This window comes from Hypanus sabinus, chromosome 1 (genome assembly GCF_030144855.1).
Source record: "Hypanus sabinus isolate sHypSab1 chromosome 1, sHypSab1.hap1, whole genome shotgun sequence".
NCBI lineage: Eukaryota > Metazoa > Chordata > Chondrichthyes > Myliobatiformes > Dasyatidae > Hypanus > Hypanus sabinus.
Genome location: NC_082706.1, coordinates 124,557,579 through 124,583,417, shown reverse-complemented (window position 1 = coordinate 124,583,417; position 25,839 = coordinate 124,557,579). Strand labels below are relative to the sequence as shown.

Sequence of the window (25,839 nt, the reverse complement as noted above, 5' to 3'; positions counted from 1 at the left end):
ATTCACCTCCCTTCTCCGAGATTTATTGATGGTGCATCAGTGGGAACGGTCAAGAGCCGGAGAAGAATGAATCTGATAGGAGAGGAGAATGGACCCGAGGAGAAAGGGAAAGGTTGCGGGGGGCTGGAGGAATTAATAGGCAGGTGAGAAGAGGTAAAAAGTCAGACTGAAGAATAGGGGATGGGGTACTTGTTTACTGGATAAAAGAAATCAATATTCATGTCATCAGGTTGGAGACTAACCAGGTGGAATATAAGGTGTTACTGCTCCATCCCGATGGTGGCCTCATCTTCGCACAAGAGGAGGCTATGGAATGACATGTTGGAATGGGAATGGGAATCAGAATTGGAATTAAAATGTTTGGCTGTTCCCACTTGTTGCAGATAGAGTGGAGGTGCTTGATAAAGCTGTCCCCAATTTATGATGGGTGTCACAAACGTAGAGGAGGCCACATTGGAAGCATTGGACCCAATAGGCGACCCCAGCAGATACACAGGTGATGTGGTGCCTCACCTAGAATGACTGCCTGAGGCTCTGGGTGAAGGTGAGGGAGGCGTATGGCAGGTGTAGCACAGGTGTAGCTGCTTACATGAATAAGTGCTGGGAGGGAGATTAGTGGGGAGGCAATCAAAGGGGGAGTGATTCCTGTGAGAGCAGAGTGGGGGGAGATAAAGACATGGTTAGCAGTAGGATCCCTCTGGTGATGGCAGAAGTTGTGGAGGATAATGGGTTTTATGTGGAGGCTGATAGGGTGGTAGGGAAGGACAAGAGGAACTGTTAAGGTGGTGGGAAAGGGTGAGTGCAGATGTCTGGGAAATGGAGAAGATGCAACTGAGGACAGCATCAATAGTGGAGGAAGGATACCCCTTGTTCTTTAAAGGAGGAGGACATCTCTGATGTCCTAGAATGGAAAACCGAGTCCTGGAAACATGCGGCAGAGGCAAAGAAATGTGAGAAAAGGGAATATCATTCTTACAGCAGACAGAGTGGGAAGAGGTATAGTCAAGATAACTGTGGAGATTAGTAAGTTTATAGAAGATGCTGATTGTTAGTTTGTCTCCAGAGATGGAGACTGTGAAATCGAGATGTCAGAGTTGGACCAAGTGAATATAAGGGCAGGGTGGAAGTTAGTAGCAAAGTTGACAAACTGACAAGCTCAACATGGGTGCATGAAGCAGTACCAATGTAGTGAAGAAAGAGTTGGGGAGCATTTCCGAGAAAGGCTTCAAACATGGACTGTTTTACTTAGCCAGTGAAGAGGCAGGAATAGCTGGTGCCCATGGCTACACCTTGAGCTTGGAGCGAATGGAAAAATTGTTCACAGTGGAGACCAGTTCTGCCGGATAGAACAGGGTGGTACACACACAAAATGCAGCAGGCCAGACAGCATCTTGGAAAAGGGTACAGTCGAATTTTGTGCGTGTTGCTCAAATTTTCAGCATCTGCAGATTTTGTCTTGTTTGTAAGAGGAGGGTGGTGATGGAAGGGGATTTGTTTGTTCTTTTGTTGACTGTTCATTCATTTCTATAGATGCTGCCTGGCCTGCTGAGTTTCTCCAGCATTCTGTGTGTGTTGCTTTGGATTTCCAGCGTCTGCAGACTTTCTCGTGTTTATAATTTGATAGCTAGGACCCATTGTTAAATGGGAAATCCATTGACTGTGTCTGTATCATTGGGACATCAATGGTGGCTAATATCCCACCCAGTGTGCTCCTTGTTCTGCCAAGGTGGTATTAACATGTGTATTCACTCGATATTAAACCTGACCAAATTTTTTGGTACATTCGGGTCTGGTACATTTATGGCTAAGGACTGCAAGTGATGCAAATAGCCAGGGAGGAGGGCTATGGTCAGAGCTCATGAGATATCTTGATATTCTACTTATTGAATGCTGGGTCTGTGGGGGAAGGAGGCTGAGGATCTGGATAGAGAGGATGTGTAAAGGATGTTTCCTATAGTGGGAGAGTCTCGGACAAGAGGGCATAGCTTCAGAATAGAGGGATGTCCATTTAGAATGGAGATGAGGAGTTTCTTTAGCCAGAGGGTGGTGAATCTTGGAATTTGTTGCCATGGCCATGTGGTCATTGGGTGTATTTAAGGTGAGGTTGCTTTGAATTTACTTCTTACATCCTTCATGTACGTGAGGAGTAGAAATCTTTGTTACTTTTCTGTCTAAATGAACAATGTGCAAATTATAGTAATTTGTAATAAATAGTATGTACAGTAAGATATACAACAGAACAGTCAGTATAGCTTAGAAATACAATTGTGTCTGTGTGAACTAATTAGTCTGATGGCCTGGTGGAAGAAGCTGTCCTAGAGCCTGTTTTAAGCTGTCCTAGGCCCTGGCTTTAATGCTGTGGTGCCATTTCCTGGATGGTAGCAGCTGGAACAGTTTGTGGTTGGGGTGACCCCATGCACCCCTCATACAATCTCTTCTCCCTCCTGCTGTCTGGGAAAAGGCACTGAAGTATTCGGCTCTCATGACCAGACTATGTAACAGTTTCTTCCCCCAAGCTATCAGACTCCTCTATACCCAGAGCCTGGACTGACACCTTGCCCTACTGTCCTGTTTATTATTTATTGTAATGCCTGCACTGTTTTTGTGCACTTTACGCAGTCCTGTGTAGGTCTGTAGTCTAGTGTAGCTTTCTCTGTGTTGTTTTTTTTTATGTAGTTCAGTCTAATTTTAGTACTGTGTCATGTAACACCATGGTCCTGAAAAAAGTTGTCTCATTTTTACTATGTACTGTACCAGCAGTTATGGTCGAAATGACAATAAAAGTGACTTGACTTGACTTGACTCGGGTCCCCAATCATCCTCCGGGCCCTTTTTACACACCTATTGCTGTAAATGTCCCAAATAATGGTAAGTTCACATGCACAGATGAACTGGACTGTTTGCAACACTCTCTGCAGAGTCCTGCGATTGAGGGAAGTACAGTTCCCATACCAGGTAGCGATACAGCCAATCAGGATGCTCTCAATTATGCCCGTGTTGACAGGTGCTTGAGTAGTCACAGCATGAACGGTTACGGAGAGAATGCAAGAGAACGAGATTGAGAGAGAAAATGGATCAGTCACGATGGAATAGCGGAGCAAACTGTATGCGCTGAATGACTTAATTCTGCTCCTATTTCTTATAGAAAGTGTGGCCTGAGGCAGTCCCAATGTGTAATGCCACAGTGTGGAGGTGGGTACAGTCAGTTAAAAGATATGCAGGGTTCCTTGTTCAGCACCACCCAAAGATTTAGGAACAAGTTCTTCCTGTGCATTGCACAGGAAAAGATATCTATCTCCGAGCCAGAGAACTCAAAAGAGCAAAAAGATGACCCATGACTGATTGAAATCCCAGAGCCCTGCAGAACAGCCTTGAACAGAGTCATGGAAAAGAAAATAATTTATAACACTCTAGGCAGTGTAATTAATTCTCCTGTTAATATGGATTCTTGTCAATGGACACACCATGTGCTTATAGTCTGATGAGTCATTCTGAAACTGTTTGCTGTGATAGAATTGCAAGTTGTTTTTGTTGTGTTCAGTAAAGCCACTGGAACAAACAGAAGGGTAAAACACAGACAAAAGCAAGATTTACTCACTGCTTAGTGACCTGCCTGGTTATTGTATGGTAGTTTGACAGGCCATTCATGTCTCACAGTAGTCACTGGTTGTGACTGAGGTCCTTCGCAATCCTTCATCTGGGGTCAATGGGCCATTGTTAATTCTTCTTACAATAAATATTGAATGGTTGACAGTGAAGCACAAGAGAGGTCTTCCAATTTGAAACTGCTTTTGTTCGTACACACGCATTGCAAAATGGGAATCTCCCTTTAAATTCTTTATTGGGCTGCACACAAATGAGAGGTTACAAGATCTGCATGGAAAAAAAACATTAAGCCAAGTGGTATATTTTTCAACAGGAACTTCTCATAACAAGTCACCTGCCTCTTAGGGAAGAGAGTCAGTGGATCAAAATAAACCACTTTGCCATCCCTTTGGTAAAGTAAACAGATGCTGCTTTTATCGGTAAAACAGAAATCCTGCCTTGATTAGATGAATGGGGATTAACAGCTCGTTCTGTGTTAATGTGTATCTGTAGAGTAGAATATAGCCACTAACACATGGAAACAGGCTTCTTCCTACTGAACTCATCTGAACTTTGTCCTTGAAGGCAGGAAGGATGCTGACTGGAAAATATCATCAGAGACCAGGAAACAGACTTAAAAGTGAGCAACTGCCAAATCTCTTGTGTTTGTGACTGAATGCCAATTAACCCTGCAAGGTCACTTTGGGATCCGGGTCAAACCTACGTCCTGGCTGATGACGAATCTTCCCTTCCCAGTGACGACAGATGAGATTCAGTCAGTACTCGCAGAAGCAAGACTGCCACAGAAGTGGTCACTCAAAAACAAACCAATGAACTGCTGCCAAATATTTTGGTCTAAATTTTTTTCATACTGCAGATCTGACTTTGAGAAAGCAGCTCAGTTACTCTTTGGAAAATTTTAAACGCCTTAGGTAAAATTAACTATTTGAACTTCAAAGGCTTTTTTGCTGAGAATTCTATCTCTGGTCAGCAGTTTCACAAAAGTCATGTAGTAGATGTAGTATTTCAGTCTCTCCCTTTGAAATTCAGACTCTCCCCCTTCATTGTTATCACGGGGAGATAATATTTTAGGCAATTGTTAATTTCTCATAAATCCATTATGGGATGCCAACATTTTCACAATAAATATCTTTGAGGAAGGATGTAGGAGATTACTTGCTTTTTGTCTTGCATATAAACGAGCAAATCTCAAATTGTATTTCAAAACTATGTATTCCCCTGATTTGCTAGTTTAAAAAGTTTATCTTCTAACATTACAAAGTTTCAGGCCCAGTTTCTAAATAGAATAGATGTTAGTGTTTACATCATTCAAAGAAGCCAAAGCATTGTTTCCCAAGGAGGGTAGATTTCCTGCCTTTTGGCTCATTGGTTTCCATTACCTATGTCAGAAGCACCAAGGGACCCATTATGAGATTTCTATAGTTAAAAGAATAAAACATTGGAGTGAAATATTTATAGCAGTAAAATACTGTGGTGCTGGAAAACGGAAATTTAAAAAATGCAGGAAACACACAGCAGGTCAGCTTTTATGGCAAGAGAAACAGAATAAGTGATTTGGGTGAATAGCATTTAATTTTTAAAAACAAAATACAGGCACATGAAAAAGTAGGAGCAGGAAGAGGCCAAACTGCTCTTTGAGCCTTCTGTATCATTTATCACAATAACATATTCCTGATTTCACCCCACACCACACTGATGCCATTTGTATTTAGAAACCTGTCTTCCCTTAGAATATTCAGTGACTTGGGCTTCACTTCCTTCTGCGACAGAAAATTTCACAGGTTTGAAACCAAACCAATTTTAAAAAAATCTATATCAGATATTTGAATATCAAAGTGTTGAAGAGCATCTGGTAAAATGACCTCTTTTTTACTTTATGCAATAGTGGTAACAAAGAACTTGCTCTTTAAAAACTTTCATAATTTTATGCATCTCTATTAAATCAATTCTCAGCCTTTTACCTTCCCACAGAAGGTAAGCATCCAGCCTGTTCAGCCTTTCCTGAGGTGTTTAACTTTGCATTTCTCGTTTCAGCCATACAAACCATTCTGCACCCTCTCCACTGTCTGTTTATATTTATTTATGTATTGAGATACAACCACGGAATAGGCCCTTTGCGCTGTGCTGCCCAGCAATCCCCGATTTAACCCTATCCTCATCACGGGACAACTTACAGTGACCAATTAACCTATCAAATGCTGTGTCTTTGGACCATGGGAGGAAACCAGAGCACTCAGAGGAGACCCATGTGGCCACCAGGAGAACGTACAAACTCCTTCCAGACAGTGGCGAGAATTGAACCTGGATCACTGAAACTGTAAAACATTGTATCAGCTACTACGCTGCCATGCTGACCATGGTACAGACACTGTAACTAGAACTGTACACAGAACTTCAAGAGTAGTCCAGCTCAGGTTAGTCACAGGAGTCACAATTTGGGAGTACCACAAAGTCATACAAAAGATAACGTAAACATGTAAAAAAATTCTCGTAGATCACCTGTTGATTTATATTTTAAAGAAAATTAAATATACTGTTCCCACAGCAGTCAAGATCACATAGTGTACAAACGATGCTATTGATGATATAAAGAAAGTATTTATCCAACTGTCATGGAAGTCGCAGATTTCTATGCTGGAAGTATGAAATGTGCTGTGCACATGTGTGCATCTTGCCTTTAAATCTGGAACCATTTGCATCTTGACATATCCACAAGGGTACTCACCACGTTCCACCCTGCTGGATACTGGCATTAATTTATACTGGCTTTCCAAACAATAAGAAAGTAGTCTTATGTTATTTACTCATAATTTTTCATGTTAGACAATGTAATACAGAAACATTATGCTTGGTAAATTCAATACAAGAACCACTACTCCACAGATTTTGCACAGTTTGATTGCTCAAAATGCTGCCCTTTGATGTCAACAAGAAGTTAGCAATGAGAATATGTTATTGAAGTGCATTTTTACTCTCATCAGGAATTTGTAAATGGCTACATTGTCTTGTACCTTATCAATAAGGTAATGATGAAGAGGAAATCAGCAGTGATCAGAGCAACACTACTACTGTCATAAATAACCAGGACCCCTTCATCACTGAAAAGACTTTATGTTACACATGAACCAAGGCTAAAATGGGTCTTTCTCGTATATTGAAAGATATTTAATTTCTTACAAATTGTTATTTTTCCACAATTGCAAGAGATTAGGAAGTACTAATTTTTAAAGGGACTTGGGTATTCTTGCATACAAGCCACTAAATGCTCACCAAAGGTGCAGCAAGTAGTTAGGAGGCAAAAGATATGTGTTATTAGATCAGTTGGTTACAGGAGGAAAGATGTCTTTCAGCATCTGAATGGTGCATTGCTGAGACCATATATGGATAAGGCCTTCTTCCTTAAAAAGGGATATATTTGCCTCAGAGGGATTGCAACCAAGATTCATTCGAATGGTATCTGAGATGGTGGGCTTGTCCGGCAAAGAGAGGTTAAGAGATTTGGCCTGTATTCTCCTGCGGTTAGAAGAATGTGAAGTGACTTTACCGAAAGATACAATATTTTGATAGAGCTGAATAGAAGGGATATAGGGAATATTTGAGGAGTCACAGTCTCAGAACAAATAGTAGCCATTTTAAATTCGTAAATCCTTCACTTAGAGATTGCTGAATCTTTAGGATTCTCTGAGGGTTGTGGAATTCCTTCAAATAAGAGAATGATAGATTTATTGTATTAATACATGAATTGGAACAGGAGTAAACCCCTCAAGTCAAATGCTCTGCCTGCCTGATCCGGTTGAATGGCAATTCTGCATTCCCTTCCATTTACACAACACTTGGGCTGCAATTCAAGTGATTCAAGTGCTCTTCCAGTTAATGCTTAAATGTTGTAGGATGTCTGCCTCCACTACATACTCAGGCAGTATAATCCATCCTCTGGATGATAATTTTCCCCGCTTAAGTTCTCCCTAATCCTCATCTTAAACCTATATATTTTAGATGTTGCTGTTTCTCCCTATCCACCTCAATTATGCCTATATCTATTGTCTCCATAACCATCCTGGTGACATCCACAGGAAATTATGTTTAAATCAAGACAACCTCTTAAACTTCAATAGATGCAAGACCACCCACCCATTCTAGGTAACCTCTGATTAGCTGCTTCCAATTCATTAATATCTTTTGTAAAATAAGGAAAGCCATGTCATGCACAATATTCCATATGCACCTCTATATTATTGAAGCATAATCGCCTGCTTAATTTTGTTTCCAATTCTTCTAGCAATAAGCAATAATCTTCTATTAGCATTCCAGATACTTGCCTTATCTGAAGAGTAAGCTTTTGTGAGACTTGCACTAAGATTTCCAAATGTATTCATGTCTCAGACCTCTGCAGTCTTTCACATCTTCTCCCTCTGCCTTCAATTGACCTGATCTCTGACCAATATCTTGGGTACTCTTGGCACTTTTATTTTAGGCAATAGCTTTTAATGAGCTACCTCATGAAATCCCTTCTGGAAACTGTAGTAAAGCCATCCTTTATCCACAGCACACATTATTTCTTAACAACACACACAAAATGCTGGAGGAACTCAGCAGGCCTGGCAGCAGATATGGAAAAGAGTAAATAGTCAACATTTTGGGCCGAAATCCTTCATTGGGACTGGAGAAAAAAGATGAGAAGGCAGAGTAAGAAGGTAGGGGGAGGGAAGGAAAAAATACAAGGTAGTAGGTGATAGATGAAACCAGGAGTGGGGTAGGGGTGAAGTAAAGAGAAATGGGAATGGGGAATGGTGAAGCTGGGTGGGGGGGGGGGGGGTGCATTACCGGAAGCTCGAGAAATTGATGTCCATGCCATCAGGCCAGATGCTACCTAGAGGTGTTGCTCCTCCAACCTATGCACGGCCTCATTGCAGCAGTAAAGGCCATGGACTGACATGATGGAATGGGAAGTAGAATTGAAATGGGTGGCCACTGGTAGATCTTACTTTTCTGGTGGGCGAAGCGTAGGTGTTCAGCCAAGCGGTCTCCCAATCTACAATGGGCCTCACCGATAAACAGGAGGCCACATCGGGAGTACTGGATACAGTCGGTGACCCCAGCAGACTCACAGCTGAAGTGTTGCCTCACCTGGAAAGACTGTTTAGGACCCTGAATAGTAGTGAGGAAGGTGGTGTAGGGGCTGGTATGGCACTTGTTCCGCTCGCAAGGATAACTACCAGGAAGTAGATCTGGCGGGGGGGGGGGGGGGGGGAAGGGATGAGTGGATAAGGGAGTCGTGTAGGGAGCGATCCCTACAGAAAGCAGAAAGTGGTGGGTAAGGAAGGATGACTGTAATTCCACCCCTTCCCTCCTGCCTCTCTCCAACCATAGCTCCTTATTCACTTTTCTCTTTGAATTTTGGACTATTATTCATATCTGTTTAATTCATCAAACCTTTCCTTATTTCCCGTTATTGATTCCATAGAATTATTTTTGATAGGACTAGCAGGCATTTAGTTTAAATAATGAAAAATTAACAATCTACAGAAACTCTTAGCATCTGTTTTACTATTTCTGGCAGTTTATTTTGCACTCAGCTTTCTCCTACCACATTACTCTTTTCCTTAAGATTAATATAATCTGATACAGTACTGTATAAAATTCTTAGGCATATATAGAGTATATAGCTACTGTATTTGACAACATGGAATGGAGAGCAAATTTGTAAGTCTGATGGGGGCAAAGGATGTCTGGAATGGCACAGGTGCAGACACACCCAGCCCTAAGACACCAGGCAAAGTCACTTGATTCCAAGCAGTTGGTTCATTGATCATTACGGAATGTCTCTTGGGTGCTTTCTGCTCTCTCTTCTCTCACTTCCCCATTTCCTAACCAGACTGCCCTCTCCCTGTCCCTTCCCACTTTCAGTCCATAATAAAGCCCCACAGGTTTATCATCACTCACATAAGTCAAGAAATTTGATTTTATTTGTAGCAGTACAGTGCAATAAATAAAATTACTACAGTATGGTGCAAAAGTCTTAGGCACCCTAGCTATATACAGCGGTTTGCAAAAGTTTGGGCACCCCTGGTCAAATATTCTGTTACTGTGAATAGAAGTGAGTAGAAGAAGAACTGATCCCCAAAAGTCATAATTTTAAAGATGAAGCATTCTTTTCAACATTTTAAGCAAGATTAGTGTATTATTTTTGTTTTGTACAATTTTTGAGTGGAAAAAGGAAAGGAGCACCATGCAAAAGGCACCCCAAGAGATTTGAGCTCTCAGATAACTTTTACCAAGGTCTCAGACCTTAATTAGCTTGTTAGGGCTATGGCTTGTTCACAGTCATCATTAGGAAAGGCCAGGTGATGCAAATTTCAAAGCTTTATAAATACCCTGACTTCTCAAACCTTGTCCCAACAATCAGCAGCCATGGGCTCCTCTAAGCAGCTGCCTATCACTCTGAAAGTTAAAATAAATGATGCCCACAAAGCAGGAGAAGGCTATCAGAAGATAGCAAAGCATTTTCAGGTAGCTGTTTCCTCAGTTTGTAATGTAATTAAGAAATGGTAGTTAACAGGAACGGTGGAGGTCAAGTTGAGGTCTGGAAGACCAAGAAAACCTTCCAAGAGAACTGCTCATAGGATTGCTAGAAAGGCAAAACAAAACCCGTTTGACTGCAAAAGACCTTCAGGAAGATTTAGCAGACTCTGGAGTGGTGGTGCTCTGTTCTACTGTATAGTGACACCTGCACAGACATGACCTTCATGGAAGAGTCATCAGAAGAAAACCTTTCCTGCGTTCTCATCACAAAATCCAGTGTCAGAAGTTTGCAAAGGAACATCTAAACAAGCCTGATGCATTTTGAAAACAAGTCCTGTGGATTAATGAAGTTAAAATAGAACTTTTTGGCCGCAATGAGCAAAGGTATGTTTGGAGAAAAAAGGGTGCAGAATTTCATGAAAAGAACACCTCTCCAACTGTTAAGCATGGGGTTGGGTCAATCATGCTTCGGGCTTGTGTTGCAGCCAGTGGCAAGGTGAACATTTCACTGGTAGAGGGAAGAATGAATTCAATTAAATACCAGCAAATTCTGGAAGCAAGCATAACACCATCTGTAAAAAAAGCTGAAGGTGAAAAGAGGATGGCTTCTACCACAGGATAATGATCCTAAACACACCCTCAAAATCCGCAATGGACTACTTCAAGAGGCACAAGCTGAAGGTTTTGCCGTGGCCCTCACAGTTTCTTGATCTAAACATCATCAAAAAGAGCAGTGCATGCAAGATGGCCCAAGAATCTCACAGAACTAGAAGCATTTTGCAAGGAAGAATGGGCAAAAATCCCCCAAACAAGAATTGAAAGACTCTTAGCTGGCTACAGAAAGCATTTACAAGCTGTGATACTTGCCAAAGGGCGTTTTCTTAAGTACTGACCATGCAGGGTGCCCAAACTTCTGCTTCAGGCCCTTTTCATTTTTTGTTATTTTGAAATTGTAAAAGATAGAAATAAAAAAGTAATATTGCTTAAAATATTAAAGAAATGTGTTATCTTTATGCCTTTTGGAAATCAGGTCTTTTACTATCCACAGCCTTCTCTACTGTCAAGATGAAGCCACACTCAAGTTGGAGGAACAACACCTTATATACTGGCTGGGTAGCCTCCAACCTGATGGCATGATCATTGACTTCTCTAACTTCTGTTAATGCCCCTCCTCCCCTTCTTAACCCATCCCTGATATATTTAGTTTTTTTCCCCCTCTTTTTTTCCTCCTTTTTTTTCTTTCTCTCTGCCTTTTCTCCATCTCCCTCTGGTGCTCCCCCTTTCTTTCCTCCCTAGGCCTCCCATCCCATGATCCTTTCCCTTCTCCAGCTCTGTATCCCTTTTGCTAATCACCTTTCCTGCTCTTAGCTTCATCCCACCCCCTCCGGTCTTCTCCTATCATTTTGCATTTCCCCCTCCTCCTCCTACTTTCAAATCTCTTACTATCGTTCCTTTCAGTTAGTCCTGACGAAGGGTCTCGGCCCGAAACGTCGACAGTGCTTCTCCCTATAGATGCTGCCTAGCCGGCTGTGTTCCACCAGCATTTTGTGCGTGTTGTTCATTTTTAACTCGCTTAGCTATTCACTGTAACAGAAATTTTGACCAGGGGTGCCCAAATTTTTGCACGCCACTGTATATGTGCCTAAGACTTTTGCACTGTACTGTATATGAGAATAATGAAGGGAAACAGAACTGCAGAGGAAGACCAGCCATCATCTTAATGAATGTTGAGGCAGGTTCAAAAGAATACATGACCTATTCCTGATCCTAATTCTTATGTTCAAACAGAATCACAAACTGGACATGTGAGGATCTTGAATATGACAAGTAAAGACATGAGAAAGATAAGAATAGGGACATGCATCAGGATCCACATGAATCTCCATTGTCTTGATTGATAAAGCAACCAAAATTACCTTAAACCTATTTATGTATAAGTAGGATGTTGTAAAATTAAGGACCCAAGTTAAATTTTTTGAAAAATAGAATAAAAAAGCATTGGTCTAGCTTTTATGATTGATCATTTAAGAATTAAAGATCTTTAAAATTTATACATAATTCAGGAACGGAGCATTACTTACCAGGTCGTCATTTTTGTCCATCCCTGAAAACATGATGACCTCCTTGAACTGCTGCAGTTGTTCTGGTGAAGATAATCTTATAATGCAGTTGGTTAGATGGCTTCAGTTCCAATGAGGAATATTTCCAGGTCAGAATGCTGTACAATTTAGAGGGAAACATGAAGGTGCTGGTGTTCTCACGTGCCTGCTGCCCCAGTGGCATGAATGAGCAATTGTACTGCATTATATTTAGAGCACATACCATAACCACAATCTGCCAGTGGTGGATAGAGTACCAACCAATCAAGCAGGTTGGTCTATCAAAGTATTTTTCTTGGAGCTCTAACTAGACAAATGGAAAATATTCCATCACACTTTTGCCTTGTGTAAGGTAACAGCCTCTGACTTACTTTCATAGTAAAATTATTTCACCTGGTTAAGTTTTACAGTAGATGGTGACCATAGGAATGTTGATAATGAGGGACCTGCCAAAGGAAATGCCTAGTGCGGGTGATTAGATCCATTCCCAAAGGAGATGGCCAATTCTTAGCATGAAATACTATTTCCCATGTACCCATGCTGTCTAGGTTTTACATCATGCAGGCATGAGCTGCTACATTTGCTGAGCAAACATCAGCATTCATCCCAACTTCGGACCTTAAGATGGGAAAATGAAGGTAGAGAGAGAACACATCTTACACAAGGATGGTATAGGAATGAAGTGCAATATTTCAGAAACAACATGGGATGGGGAGAGAGAAGGCAATAATACACTACACTTTAGGAAAGATATACTAATGGGGGAATACAGTGTAGATTTATCGCAATAGCAGGAGATGTTACATTAAATTTTAATCTCATGCAGCATAAACTTGATTTGCATTTTCTTGAATTAAGGCTGTGGTATGAAATATTGAAGCTTTCTGAAATGATTAGGTATCCTTCTAGTGTAGATGGATCTAGATCAAGGAAAATAAAATAAAATGGCAAGCCATTTAAATGAAAATTAGAGATGGAAATTAGAAAACAAGCCAATAAAGTTATGGATGCCTTGCCAATTTAAATTGGCAATACTGTGATGAATATCCATTTCATTGGTAATTAATTAACGTGGAAGTATTGAAAGATATATTAATTTTAGCAACCAAGCATCCATTTTCTAATTGAAGAGCAAAACAGATTAAGTATTAAATGCTCCATTTACACAAAAGTATAATCAAAAGTAGGGTATTCAATAGATATACTGTACATAGATGCGAACCACTGCAGGATGATATAATCAAGGCTGCAAAGAGTTTGATGGAGATAAACAAGCCAATCATAAAAGACCATTTGTGACTTTCTTTTAAAAGGGGCTTTCAACATTGTGAAACTAGGAAAAAATAACAGCATTTAGCATGTGTCAGAGAAGGCGAGAGCTGGCAGGGAACAGTTCGTAAGGAGAAAAAGTAAATCAACTTTAGAACAGCAGTCAATGCAGGCAGAAAAGTTCATTTAATCAGAAAAGTATAATAATTCTGATGTGAAAAGGAGATTGACACTGAGGGCAGGTTGATGGAGTTTTTTTTTGTTATCAGGCAGAGAAGTCTGATATTCAAATACTAAGGTAACAGGTCCAAGCGAGTAAGATTTGTTCTCGTTAGTGAGAGGTTGGATAGACAACCATACAAAGGATGGGAGAAACTAGATGGAAAAGGTGCAGAATCCATACCATAAGCATCAGGAAAGTGTGAAGAATTGCCACAGGAGAGCTGTGCCCTGACCATGCAAAATACTCCTCTTGATACATGGCCTCTGTTTTATATTAAAGTTAGAATACAGGTTGAAACTCCACAAAGAGGTCAAAGGTAAACCTCAAATAGATAATCCAAGTTGTTAAGTGTGCTCTGAAGCCCAACTTAACCAATAAGAAATCCTGAAGGATGGTTTAATGTTGAACTGTAAATTGAAAAAAAATGTTTAACATGAACAGTGCAATCTCAGACACCAAACAGGACAAGGTTATCTCATGTTTTTATGTAAATAACAAGTCTGATGTTCCTACTACACTTTTAATATTTGATATTTGTTTATTATGGTCACATGTACCAAGGTACAGCAAAAAAATTTGTCTCACATAGTGTCAGTGCAGATCAAATTACTGCACACTTCATAGAGCCAGAATAAGGCAAAATAAACATCACATGAAATAATCCATCTTTGAACATTTAAACCAGGATTCATAAACATTTGAAAATTAACAGTATGGTTATGATGTAGTAGTATAGTCTTTGGACAGACAGGGTCTGATTAGGAGGAATCAACAAGGTTTTGAAAAGGAAGGTAGGGCAATGGATATTACCTACTGGATTTTAGCAAAGTCTTTGCTAAGTTCCCACATGGTAGGCTAGTATGGAAGATTGCCTCCCATGGAACCAAGAGACGTCAAGTTAGGTGGATTCAAAATTGAATCAGAAGTAGAAGCAGAGGGTGGTTGTTGACGATTATTTCTCAGAATGGTGCGCCATAGGGGTCAGTGTTGTGACCCTTATTATGCATTATTTATATACAGTTGCAAGAAAAAGTTTGTGAACCCTCTGTATTTACTTGGTTTTCTGCATTAATTATTCATAAAATGTGGTCTTTCTCCCCCGTTGTGTAGGATGTTGACCTTATCAGAGTATATACAGTACTGTGCAAACATCTTAAGCAAATAATGTATATAGTTAGAGTGCTCAAGATTTTTGCCCAGTACTATATTTGTCAATATGGAACAGAGCTAGCTGTAAATCTGGCAGGAGCAAAGGATGTTGGGAATGGTGAGGGTGAAGCGCCTTCCCTCTCCTTTCTTCTTCTCCCAACCATGATTCTCCTCTCCCTACCCCCTTTCCATAATAGAGACGCATACAAAACCAGGTTTATCACTCACATGTCATGACTTTGGGGTTTTTTTGTAGCAGTACAGTGGAATACGTAAAATTACTACAGTACTGTACAGAAGTCTTAGGCACCCTTACTGCTTAATTATTTGGCTGGCCAAATTCAGTAAGTTTTAAGGTAGTCATGGAAAAAGATAAGGTCAGGCTTAGAGCTAAGCTCTTTAACTGAGAGAAGACAGAATTCAACAGTATAAGACTTACCAAAATAGATAGGGAACATCTGTTAAAGGGAAAACAACATTCAATGTAGGAGGTGTTTAAAAGTTCAAAGAACAACGATGGTAATACTGGGTAATCTTGGTTAATGAAAGAAATTGAGGGGCTGATCTGGATAAAGGAGTAAGCGTATGTTGACAAGAGGAAATTATTATCCTTTAATATTTATGGACTATATAGGAGAGATCTTAAGAGATTAGGAGGACTTCAGTAAGGCTTTTGACAAGGTCCTGCTTAACAGGCTGGAACAGAAAGTTAGGGCATGTGGGGCCCAAGATATTTTGACAAATTGGATGTAAATTCAATTGGTGATATGACGCAGAGGGGAATGGTGGAGGTTTGTTTATATCACTGGGTCTAAACCAGTGGTATTTAGCAGGGACTGGTGCAAGGACCTTGTATGTGAACATCTGAACACAGACAAGCAAGTTACCTGCTTGCATTAAGACTGGTGGAGTTGTTGATAGTGAGAATAGTTTTCTAAGGATACATAGCTTAGCTGAAAAGTTGGGTGCAGCAGTGGCAGATGCAATTTAATCCAGACAAGTGTGAAGTGATGCATCTTGCATTGTCTCACACTGACTAGGCATGTACACTGTATGGCAGGGATCTGAAAAGTGTTTATATCCAGAGGGGGATTGGGGTGCAAGTTCAGAGCTCCTTCAGCAGCTAACGCAGGTGGATAGGGTAGTGAAAAAGACAGTTAGATTGCTTGCCTTCATAGGGTATGACAGATGGGACATCATGATGTTGCAGCAAATCAAGACATTAATTGGGCCACACTGAGAATAATGTTTGCAGCTTTAGTCACTGCACTATAAAACACATGTGATATTGTCCAGAAAGAGTGTAGAAGAGATTCTTCCACAGAACATTGCCTAGAACAGAGGGCTTAAATTACAAGGAAAGATTGGATGCATTAGGATTATTCTCATTTGAGCACAGGAGACTGAAGGGTGACCTTTTAGGTATAAAATTATAAGGGACATAGATACAGTATAGACTAAAACTAGCAATTAAAGTCAGAGGGAAAATATTTGAAGGAGATTTGAAGGAGTGCTTCCATATAGAGGACGGCGAGCATATGGAATCAACTGCCAGAAGCAGATGTATTGCTTTTAAAGGATTTGGATTGGAAAGCAATAGAGGGATGTGGGCCAAATGCAAGAAAATGGTATTAGCCACAAGCATTTCAGTCAGCATGGGTAAGCTGGGCCAAAGGGTTTTATGACATTTAGTATATCTTTACTGAAGTATAGTGTATTATTGCCTTCTCTCTCCCCATCCCAGCACTATTGTTTCTGAAATATTGCACTTCATTCTTATACCTTCCTTATGTACATGTTGTGTAAGACACATTCTCTCTCTACCTTCATTTTTCCACCTTAAGGTCAGGAGTTGGGATGAATGCTGATTTTTGCTCAGCAAACATAGCAGCTCATGATGCCTGCACAGTGCAAAACCTAGACAGCATGTTTGGTACATGGGGGAATAGCATTCATGCCAAGGTATGATTCAGTATGCTCCTATCAAACTTAACATTAAACATGCTTTCTCAGAAGATTCTAGGTAGTTTCATCAGGTACTCAACAAGTGTTCAGTCACTAGGCATGTAAGCTTTCAGCTTAGGTACTCAATATCTAAAGGCCAAGGTGATCAAACAGAAATGTTAAGTTCAAATTCAATCATGGTACTAGGGGAAATTTAAATTCAAGCAAAATAAAAATCAAATAAAAAACTAACAATAATAATAGTAAATATTTCTTTTGTATTGTTTAAACCCTCATCTATTTCACGAATGCCCTTTAGGGAAGGAAATCTGGCATCCTTACCTGACCTATATTATAGGTGATATTAATATAGTTGAATCCTACCTATTTTCTCAGTCATCAAAAAAGTAAACAGAAATTTTTCATGTTTCCATAACCAAAATAAATAATAAATGGGCTATGCGAGAAATAGAGAGAACAATAGTGAGCTCATGTAAAATGATTATAACTCATTTATATAGTTGAGGTATTAATACAGCCCATCATTGATTCTCAAGCATAAAACTTGAATCAATTTTGAGGAAACCAAATATACTAGGAAGTGCCTGAGGCAACCAAGAATCCAAAGAAAGATTGTGAATATTAACTGCTAATTTGACCTACAGCTTTAAGATCACTGCTCTCATCGTTCTCGTGGGGATGCAGAATAAACAGGAACATCCAGGTACCAGAACATGAATAACGCTTCTTGTAATTGTTTTTCCAACTTCAAGTGGTCTACCATCAAAGTGTTAATATAATTTTCTTTCCTTTGGCAAGGCATGATTTGTATCTAATAAATTCAAAACAAACACATGTTATGAAAATGAAAGCCCCTTTTATTTACCTTGTTGGAGGGAAATAGTAATTACAATTGTTCTGAACACTAAAAATTTTCCACAACAAACCAGCAGTCTGACATAAAACAATACAGTCTACAAAAAGACAATCAAAGGCTAGAAATCAAACTTTCAGCCACATTGGCTCTATCTAATTACAGTAGATAAATTCAGATTCAGCGTTAATTTGGACAAGTTCTGTGGGCTAAATTTCCTGTCCCCCCCCCCACATAAAAAACTTTTAAGCCATTTTCAGAGGATGTTTCTTATGCTACTGCAGTTTTATCTTTGCAGTGCTTATTTGACCTTGGGGACAAATTAATAGCATAGCATGTGAAGTTAGTCAGGATTCATTAGAACTGGACTATGTAATTATAATCAATTTCAACCCTTTTTTTTATTGGTAAGATAAGCATTTTATTCACTTTCTCTTTTACCATTGGTTCCCTATTTATTGTAGGAAGCAAAAAGTCTCAACTAGAATATAAGTTACTAACAAATACTAAAAGTAAAAAAATTCTATTCAAATGATTTGAGAGGAATATTGTGAACAGTATTTCTATTCTTTGCTAATTCAAACAATAAAGAGACAAAGCAGGCCACGTTCTTTAAAGTAACTGAATGAATACAATTTAGTTCAATCAACCAAAAAACATTATTAGAACACAATGAAGACCCAGCTTTTCTCACTGTTCCCCATCTGCTAAGGAGACTGGCACTTTTGTTACTCAATAAACATTAGTATTTGGATTCATAGTAGGATATATAATTCTGTATATTGAAAGATTAAGTGTTTTACTTTGCAAGCCTATAGCACAAACACTAAAAAATGTATTACATTATTGTATGTACACACATTTTAAATATGTAAACACTTCATATACCATTTCTATAAAATGAAGGCCACTGAGCTCAGATTTATTATCTGAAACTTTAGGCAAAAATGAAGCAATTTTAGTTCACCATCTCTAGCACAGGGAAGTTCTACTCACCAATAGTAAGACTAACCATACTGGACTCCACAGCTTACAATTATTATATACAAGGCAATATTTTTCTTTCAGATACAATCCAAAATTTTCAAACCCATTTACGAATATATATTCAGTACACCAGGTTATCTATTCACAAGGAAAACTTGAATACTGCTACATGTTTGTCTACTAAATAAGATCATTGGCAATTAAGTTAGCTTGTTCAGTATTAGGAAGTGAAAACCACTTCAGATAGTGATGTGCAATTTCACTATTGGAATTTCCATTTTACCTTCAGATTAAGCAAGTTCAAGCTTTGTGATAAAAGCAAGTAACCTGAATTCCATATTGCATGTGATATTTTAAAAAAAATGCTCTCCAAATCTGAATATTATGTGGAAACATTGGTACAGGTACTGCTCTGCAATGTTCAGTGAGATTAGGCAGTAGAAACCGATTGTTTAAAACCATAAACTATAAATTAGTTGATGTGTCCACTGATACAAAGGCCATGCCTCATTATGGGGTGGGGGAGGGGGAAGGATGCAGGGTCGAGGTGGTGGTGTGGAAAATGTATATTTTCCCACAATGGTTGGTTTTTGATATTAAACAATTTTTTTTACTTATCTATATGCAAAATACTATAAGGGAAGAAATACCTGATGAGCTCCTTTGGATTTAATTCATGAAACAAAAAGTTACATAGGCAAATTCTGGTCAACATTAATAAGCCACATTAGACAATGAGACAGGAACAGAACTCAATGACCCTTGAGCCCACTTTGCTGTTTAGTAAGATTATAGCTGATACTGCACCATGTCCACTTTTCACACCGAAGCTCCATATTGCTAGTTTCTTTTTGAACCCACAATCAGTTCATAGCTCTAATACACCTCACTGAACTCCCACAACATAGAGTTGTTCTAAGATTTCTGCTCATTTAAATTCAACAGCCATCCTTTTAATCACTGTAACAAGTACATTGAAATGTAATTTAATATGTTTCTCTATAACGTGTTCCTTCTGCTTCACTATGCGAAATGCTTTTCAACAATGTTTTAATAGGAAATGCAATTCAAGTGAAACAAAGTTGGTTCACACAGGTGTTTCCCATTCTGTCTCCAAATAACATAATACTACAAATGTGACACACCAACTAAACCCATCCATTTAATGAGCCCGATTTAAGAGGAATATAAAAAAAATTGCCCATTATTAAAGGAAATGAGGTCCCAGTCATGCAGATTCCTGAATGCTTAAAAACTTTGTACACGGAATTAGGTTGTGGGAACAAAACTGCTTGCACTTTGAATAGAAATAAACCTAACTTCTACTCTTCCCTCCCTCCACACTTTCTTGTCCATTCACTTCTTACTCACAGAAATAGGTTCTCTCTCTTTTGTTAAAATAGGATAAAAATTGATGCACTAAACCAGACAAGACAGTTTAAGCTTCAGGTTTAATCACATATAAAAAGAGTCAGCTTGTTAGGAAATTAGGCAAATTCCCCATCATAATTTTCAAAACAAGAAAAAGTGGTGCTAAAGCCTCAACAGCACCTTTGTTTATTGCCTGTATAAGATCAAGCGCTGAAATTTAATTTGACCACTGTACACCAAGATCAGTTTCTACCATGAAAGATGTTAATTGTGGTATGCACAATTGTGCCAGGAAGAGTTTGTGTGGTTTGCAAACTGTCATCCAGCCTGTTCTGCCCCGACTAAGATGGTGCGAGATGACGGCTTGAGAGTTTAGTGTTGTGTATAACTAACTTTGTATCAGAAAAGATAACTGCACATTTCATAATGTTATATGATCAAAGAATTATCATCACATTATTAAGTACAAAAAGCACAAATCTTTCTTTTTTGTCCCACTTTCAACTTCCATTCTAAAAAGAAACTAATGGCTTCAGAAACAACTGTAAGCAGCACATTCAGTAGACTTCTTTAAATTGCACTGAGATAAATAACTATATTTCAATAAAGTATTAATGACCCAAAGCCCAGACCAACCTTGTTTCCTTAGAGCCTTTTAGAGCAAACTATCTACTACCTTAAGGATTATACAGTCTAAATAAAACAGTTTCTGCATCAACTGAAATAACATTCTCATCTCTTAAAGAAGCTTCAAACATCACCTCGCTGACTGGGATGAACCAGATGTAATTGTCCTTTTCACAACACTTCCCTGTGTGAATCAAGATTCTTTTGCTACATGGTCCTAAATTCAGTTACCCTAAATATCAACAAAGATTAAAAGCACACAAGTTTTTCCTTCTTGTAGGAAGAAACAGCTGATTATTAGCACCATTATTTCAAATAAGAGATTTATATCATACCATGTTTAAAGAGAAAAATGTTTGTGCAATGCCATCATATCCTTTGAGAATGGTGCACAGAGCAAATAATAGTTTTTATATACAATACTGCCACATCAGTTATTAATGAAAATTGGGCACCTAGGATTCATAATGAAATGTTATACATTCCTTTTAAAAAACATGTACATAGTACTTTCTACTTAAAATTACTACAACTCCAAAATAATTTGCAGGAGGCAGCTAATCAAGCAATGCCTTTGTACAACTTGTGCACTGCAATTTTTCAACATTGTTTAATTCCAATCTACATCCGAGTGTGTAAATGTTACTAAAAACAATATGGACAGTATATTACAGAATGTGTTGACTGTTGAAGCAATTAATTGCTTTTCTTTTTAAGCTTTTATTTTTAAAAGGATGAAAGTAACTTGTTTACTTGTCTTAATCCGTAAACTCATTAGAACATTGATGTATTTAGAAGAAAATTTTAATAAAATGTTTATAAAGTTAACAAAAGATAGTATTTACTTTCATATTTAAATGACACTGATATTTTGAAGGATTGGCTAGTGGAAATGTTTAATAAATGCAAGTTTCATTTCGGTGGGATAAATAATTATATCACATGATTTTATAGTTGTTCACTTTTTTGTATCAAAGTACAAAATATGTACATTATAGTAGTTGGCACTTACTACAGTTCTGCTTTCTGATACCTTTATTGTATTGCCAATAACAATGCCTCATGGCTATTTTCTGCAGAAATGAATTCTCAGGTCACAAGTCTGACTAGATTCAGTTCTATTTTAGGGAAACTAGAAACACTCTTCAATTTAATCAACCAATCAGACTTGTGCAAAATGATTGGATTGAGTGTATCTAACTTTCCCTCCTCTCTATTGACTACTAAGAGTATGTATTTAAAAGACAGAAAAGGAACACACAAACAATCTCAGTCATGTATATAACTTAACTCTCATTCATTCCTCCATCATTTTGTGCTGTGCACTGATGCTGAAATTTGTTTTGTGATGTTAGGATTACATCTTACCTTACATTATGTCTAAAATGTCAGAATAGAAACAACATTTAAAGAGTTCAACCCCCTGGTTTAAGTGTAACAAATATTAATTTGGGCGTTTATAGAACTGTTTGGTACTTGAAAAGTGAACATTGCATAGTTGAATTTCCAAGCTGATATTTTGAAGTTTAACTTGCACAAATCCTCCACAATTATAATTTTACATATTAACTGCAGCCCAAGAACAGAGCATAACAAAAAGTCAGCAAACCAGCTAGGTTTTGTAAATGGTTGTTAATTTCATTAATTGAATGAAATGGACTTTCATAGAAGGAAGATGTGGAAATAGATTATAAAAAGTAAAAAACAAAAACCCTGACTGGATGACCTCACATTCTTTAGAAAGTTCAAACAGCTGATGTTGTAGTTACACTGTAAATGGTCAATAATGCATAGATCATAGAAAAGTTGCACAGCATTAAGCTGACTTACACTATTTATATAGTTGTACTTCACTACAACGAACAAGTTACTGTTCTCATCGACAAATCAGTTTTCTATAAGTTACGCCTGAGCTGAACTTCGAATGAAACCTGTGCATCATTCACAGGGTTTTCTTTCTCTATGGACAAAAACAATTCAGAGTTATGAACTCTTAAGTAGATTACAAAGGCACAATATGAGATTAAATGCTTGCTCTAATTCTTAAGGTATCACTGCTTAGGGCTTGTAAACCATTTGTTATTTGTTGTCTTGAATGGTCAGCCATCACCCACTCCACAGATATGGCCCGGCCTGCTGTGCATTTCCAGTATTTAGCTTTTATTACAAATAAATAACAGAAGGAAAAAGGCAAAGCTTCAGTAACGTGGCATTCATAAGGCAAGTTTAGCTTCAGTGCAGTGGCCTTGCTTTCTTGATAAAACCATATATGAAATAAATTAGTCGTAATGTTCTGATCACCAGAGTGAATATTATCTTCTAAGAGTTCACACTCCACTACACCCAAATTATGAGAGAATCAGAATTAAAATGAACAAAGTTTTCACTGTCATTATACATATAGTATGAATGTACATTTTGACATTTCCTATTCAACTACAAAATTTATCACATTAAAAAGATGGTATTCAGTTTAAAATTCCCTTAGTTAACCCTACCAGCTTGTACTAAAGAAATATGCGATTTGGGTTCAAAACCTGCCAGTAAGACAAAAGCAAAACAGAAAACAAACTGCAAGCTTTGAAAATATGAAATATAGAAATAAAAATGGAAAATACTGGAAATAATTTAGCAAGTCAGACATCATGTGTGCAGAAAAATAAAGTTAATGCTTCATGTCAGTGGTCTTTCATTATATGGATATTTCCAGCATTTTATTTTATTACACAAAGACTTCATTTTAACCAAGTCCTGGCAAACAGATATAACTATTAAAAAAAAACACTATCTCAAACAATCAATATCAAAACGTGTTGCACTTCTTTACCTATTAACCACAGTTAGGATAATCATTAGGTTACCCTCTGTTAAGTCACTGGGCAATCGTATGGTTAAATTCAGGATTAGTACACAATTATTGTCAACTTTCAATGCACATAGGAAAGATTGTTTGTGGAAAACTAGATATCAAAAAATGATTATTATAGCCATTTTGCACTTGAATTGGAAGCACACAGATTAGTGATTCTTGTACAGGGATGTTGTATACAAACACAAAGTGTGGGATCGCAGGAACACAACTACCTTAAGGTACAAAACAAAGGGTCTATTAATGCTAAATATTCACCTGGATTTGGTTCAACCAACATAAGGAACCACATTATAAGAATCATCAACTCATCAAACTAAAGAACAATGTTTTGCCAAAATTAGTACCAATCAATCATACTTCAGTTAATTTGTATCATATTTACAATTACTTTCCTAAATGCACAATTTTTTACTCAAGGTTATCACACCAGATTTCTATTTTGATTATACACCATATAAATCAAGGATATCTTTGTAAAGAGGAAACAGAGAATTCAGATGGTAAGATTACCTCAAATGATAAACTTGCTTAGAGCTTTTAATCAGAATCAATAAGCCATCATAAAGAATGGTACTTTCTTTCATTTGGTGATTTAAGTATAAATAAATATTGAAGTTACTCTTGGAGGAAGAAACAACATCCAATTGGATTTTAAGATAGGAAACTGGAAGGGATTTTATTTTTGTTTAATATATAAAAATTGCTGTAAACCAATGTTCACTGAAAGCGTTCAATTTCATACGATGGCACAACTGTTCTTGTGATTATTAGGGTCCTTGAAACGAAGTCTCATCTTTGGCCGATACTTTTCCAAGTATGAGAGCTGTTTGCTGTTGATGGCACCTCTACGTTTCCTGTTTAAGAAAAGGTTGAAAAGAAAAGTGAAAAGAAATTCAGTAAGTTGATGAAAGCATTCTTACTTCTTTATATAACATTCATTTATTTTTATAAGTCAATACACTTTAATGTCCCAAATTCAAATAATTACAAAACAATCTGGGTCACCTCCAGTAACTCATAAGGAGGCTAATAAAAGGATTCTTCATGTACTGTAGGATTCATTTGCCATGTATACCAGTCTCTGACTTGCTTTCACAGCTGCATATTTACAGTATATGGCTTCTCCAGTCAAACTTATTTACGAGGGGTGATTAATATGTTCGTGGCCTAAGGCAGAAGGAGTCAATTTTAGAAAACCTAGCACATTTATTTTTCAACATAGTCCCCTCCTACATTTACACACTTAGTCCAGCAGTCGTGGAGCATACGGATCTTGGACCTCCAGAAAATGTCCACAGATGGGTGATTGATAAGTTTGTGGTCTAAGGTAGAAGGAGATGAGTTATACAGCTCTTGTTAAATGCACATGCAGGTCAACTCTTTGAGTGATTCAGCAGAAAGTTTGAAGTTAATAACTCATCTCCTTCTACCTTAGGCCACGAACCTATCAATCACTCCTGATGAGTTATTAACTTCAAACTTTCTGCATAATCACTCAAAGAGCGGAACTACATGTGCATGTAATGAAACCTATATAACTTAACTCCTTCGACCTTAGGCCATGAACTTATCAATCACCCCTGCTATGGACACTTTCTGGAGGTCCAAGATCCGTATGCTCCACGACCACTGGACTAAGTGTGTAAATGTAGGAGGGGACTATGTTGAAAAATAAATGTGCTGGGCTTTCTAAAGTTGATTCCTTTTACCTTAGGCAACAAACTTATCAATCACCCCCGTAGTCCAACGTGCTAATGGTGAAAGACCCATAACCAAGATAACTACTGCTAAATTACCCCCATATCTATTATAAATGTTAAGTAAGCCACAACAGCTCTTACTGAATGGTGTTTAGAGTTTTGCAAAAAGCTGGCATTGATTGCTTCATTTTCAGAGAAAATGCAGCATTCCTTTATTATCATTCACTTCTTAATCTGATGGTGACAGGAAGGTGACTAATAAAGTATCTTATGATGATTGGATCTATGATACAGACCTGAGGAATTCTTACAGCAATGATCTGAGATTGGTATTTTGAACTCCAACAAATAAATATTTATTTGTGCAAGTTATGACTGTCCTTTATGCCTAGTGACTTAAGTGTTATCAGTGAATGAAGGGACAGGGGATACTGGAAGAAAGTGGCTCTGATCTTATAAAATAGTGATGCAGGAATGATAATCTGAATGGGTGTGTGTGTGTGTGTGTGTGTGTGCGCACACACACATACGTACAGACACACATATAGACACACACTGCCAGTTCTGGCAGGTTGTTCCTTCAGGTGGGATTGGAT

The 25,839-nt window shown here is 38.2% G+C and overlaps 1 protein-coding gene across 8 annotated transcripts in view; it reads right to left on the bottom strand.

The window, feature by feature from the left end:
* Positions 1-17,669: 17,669 nt before the first annotated feature.
* The window catches only part of LOC132397163 (protein tyrosine phosphatase type IVA 3-like), a 165,148-nt gene continuing 156,978 nt past the window's right edge, over positions 17,670-25,839 (bottom strand). For all 8 annotated transcript variants that reach the window (XM_059975599.1, XM_059975591.1, XM_059975608.1 and 5 more), the window contains one exon: positions 17,670-24,397. In XM_059975599.1, coding sequence (XP_059831582.1) covers positions 24,280-24,397 — 118 coding nt within the window. In that variant the 3' untranslated portion in view covers positions 17,670-24,279. The remainder of the gene's footprint in view (positions 24,398-25,839) is intronic.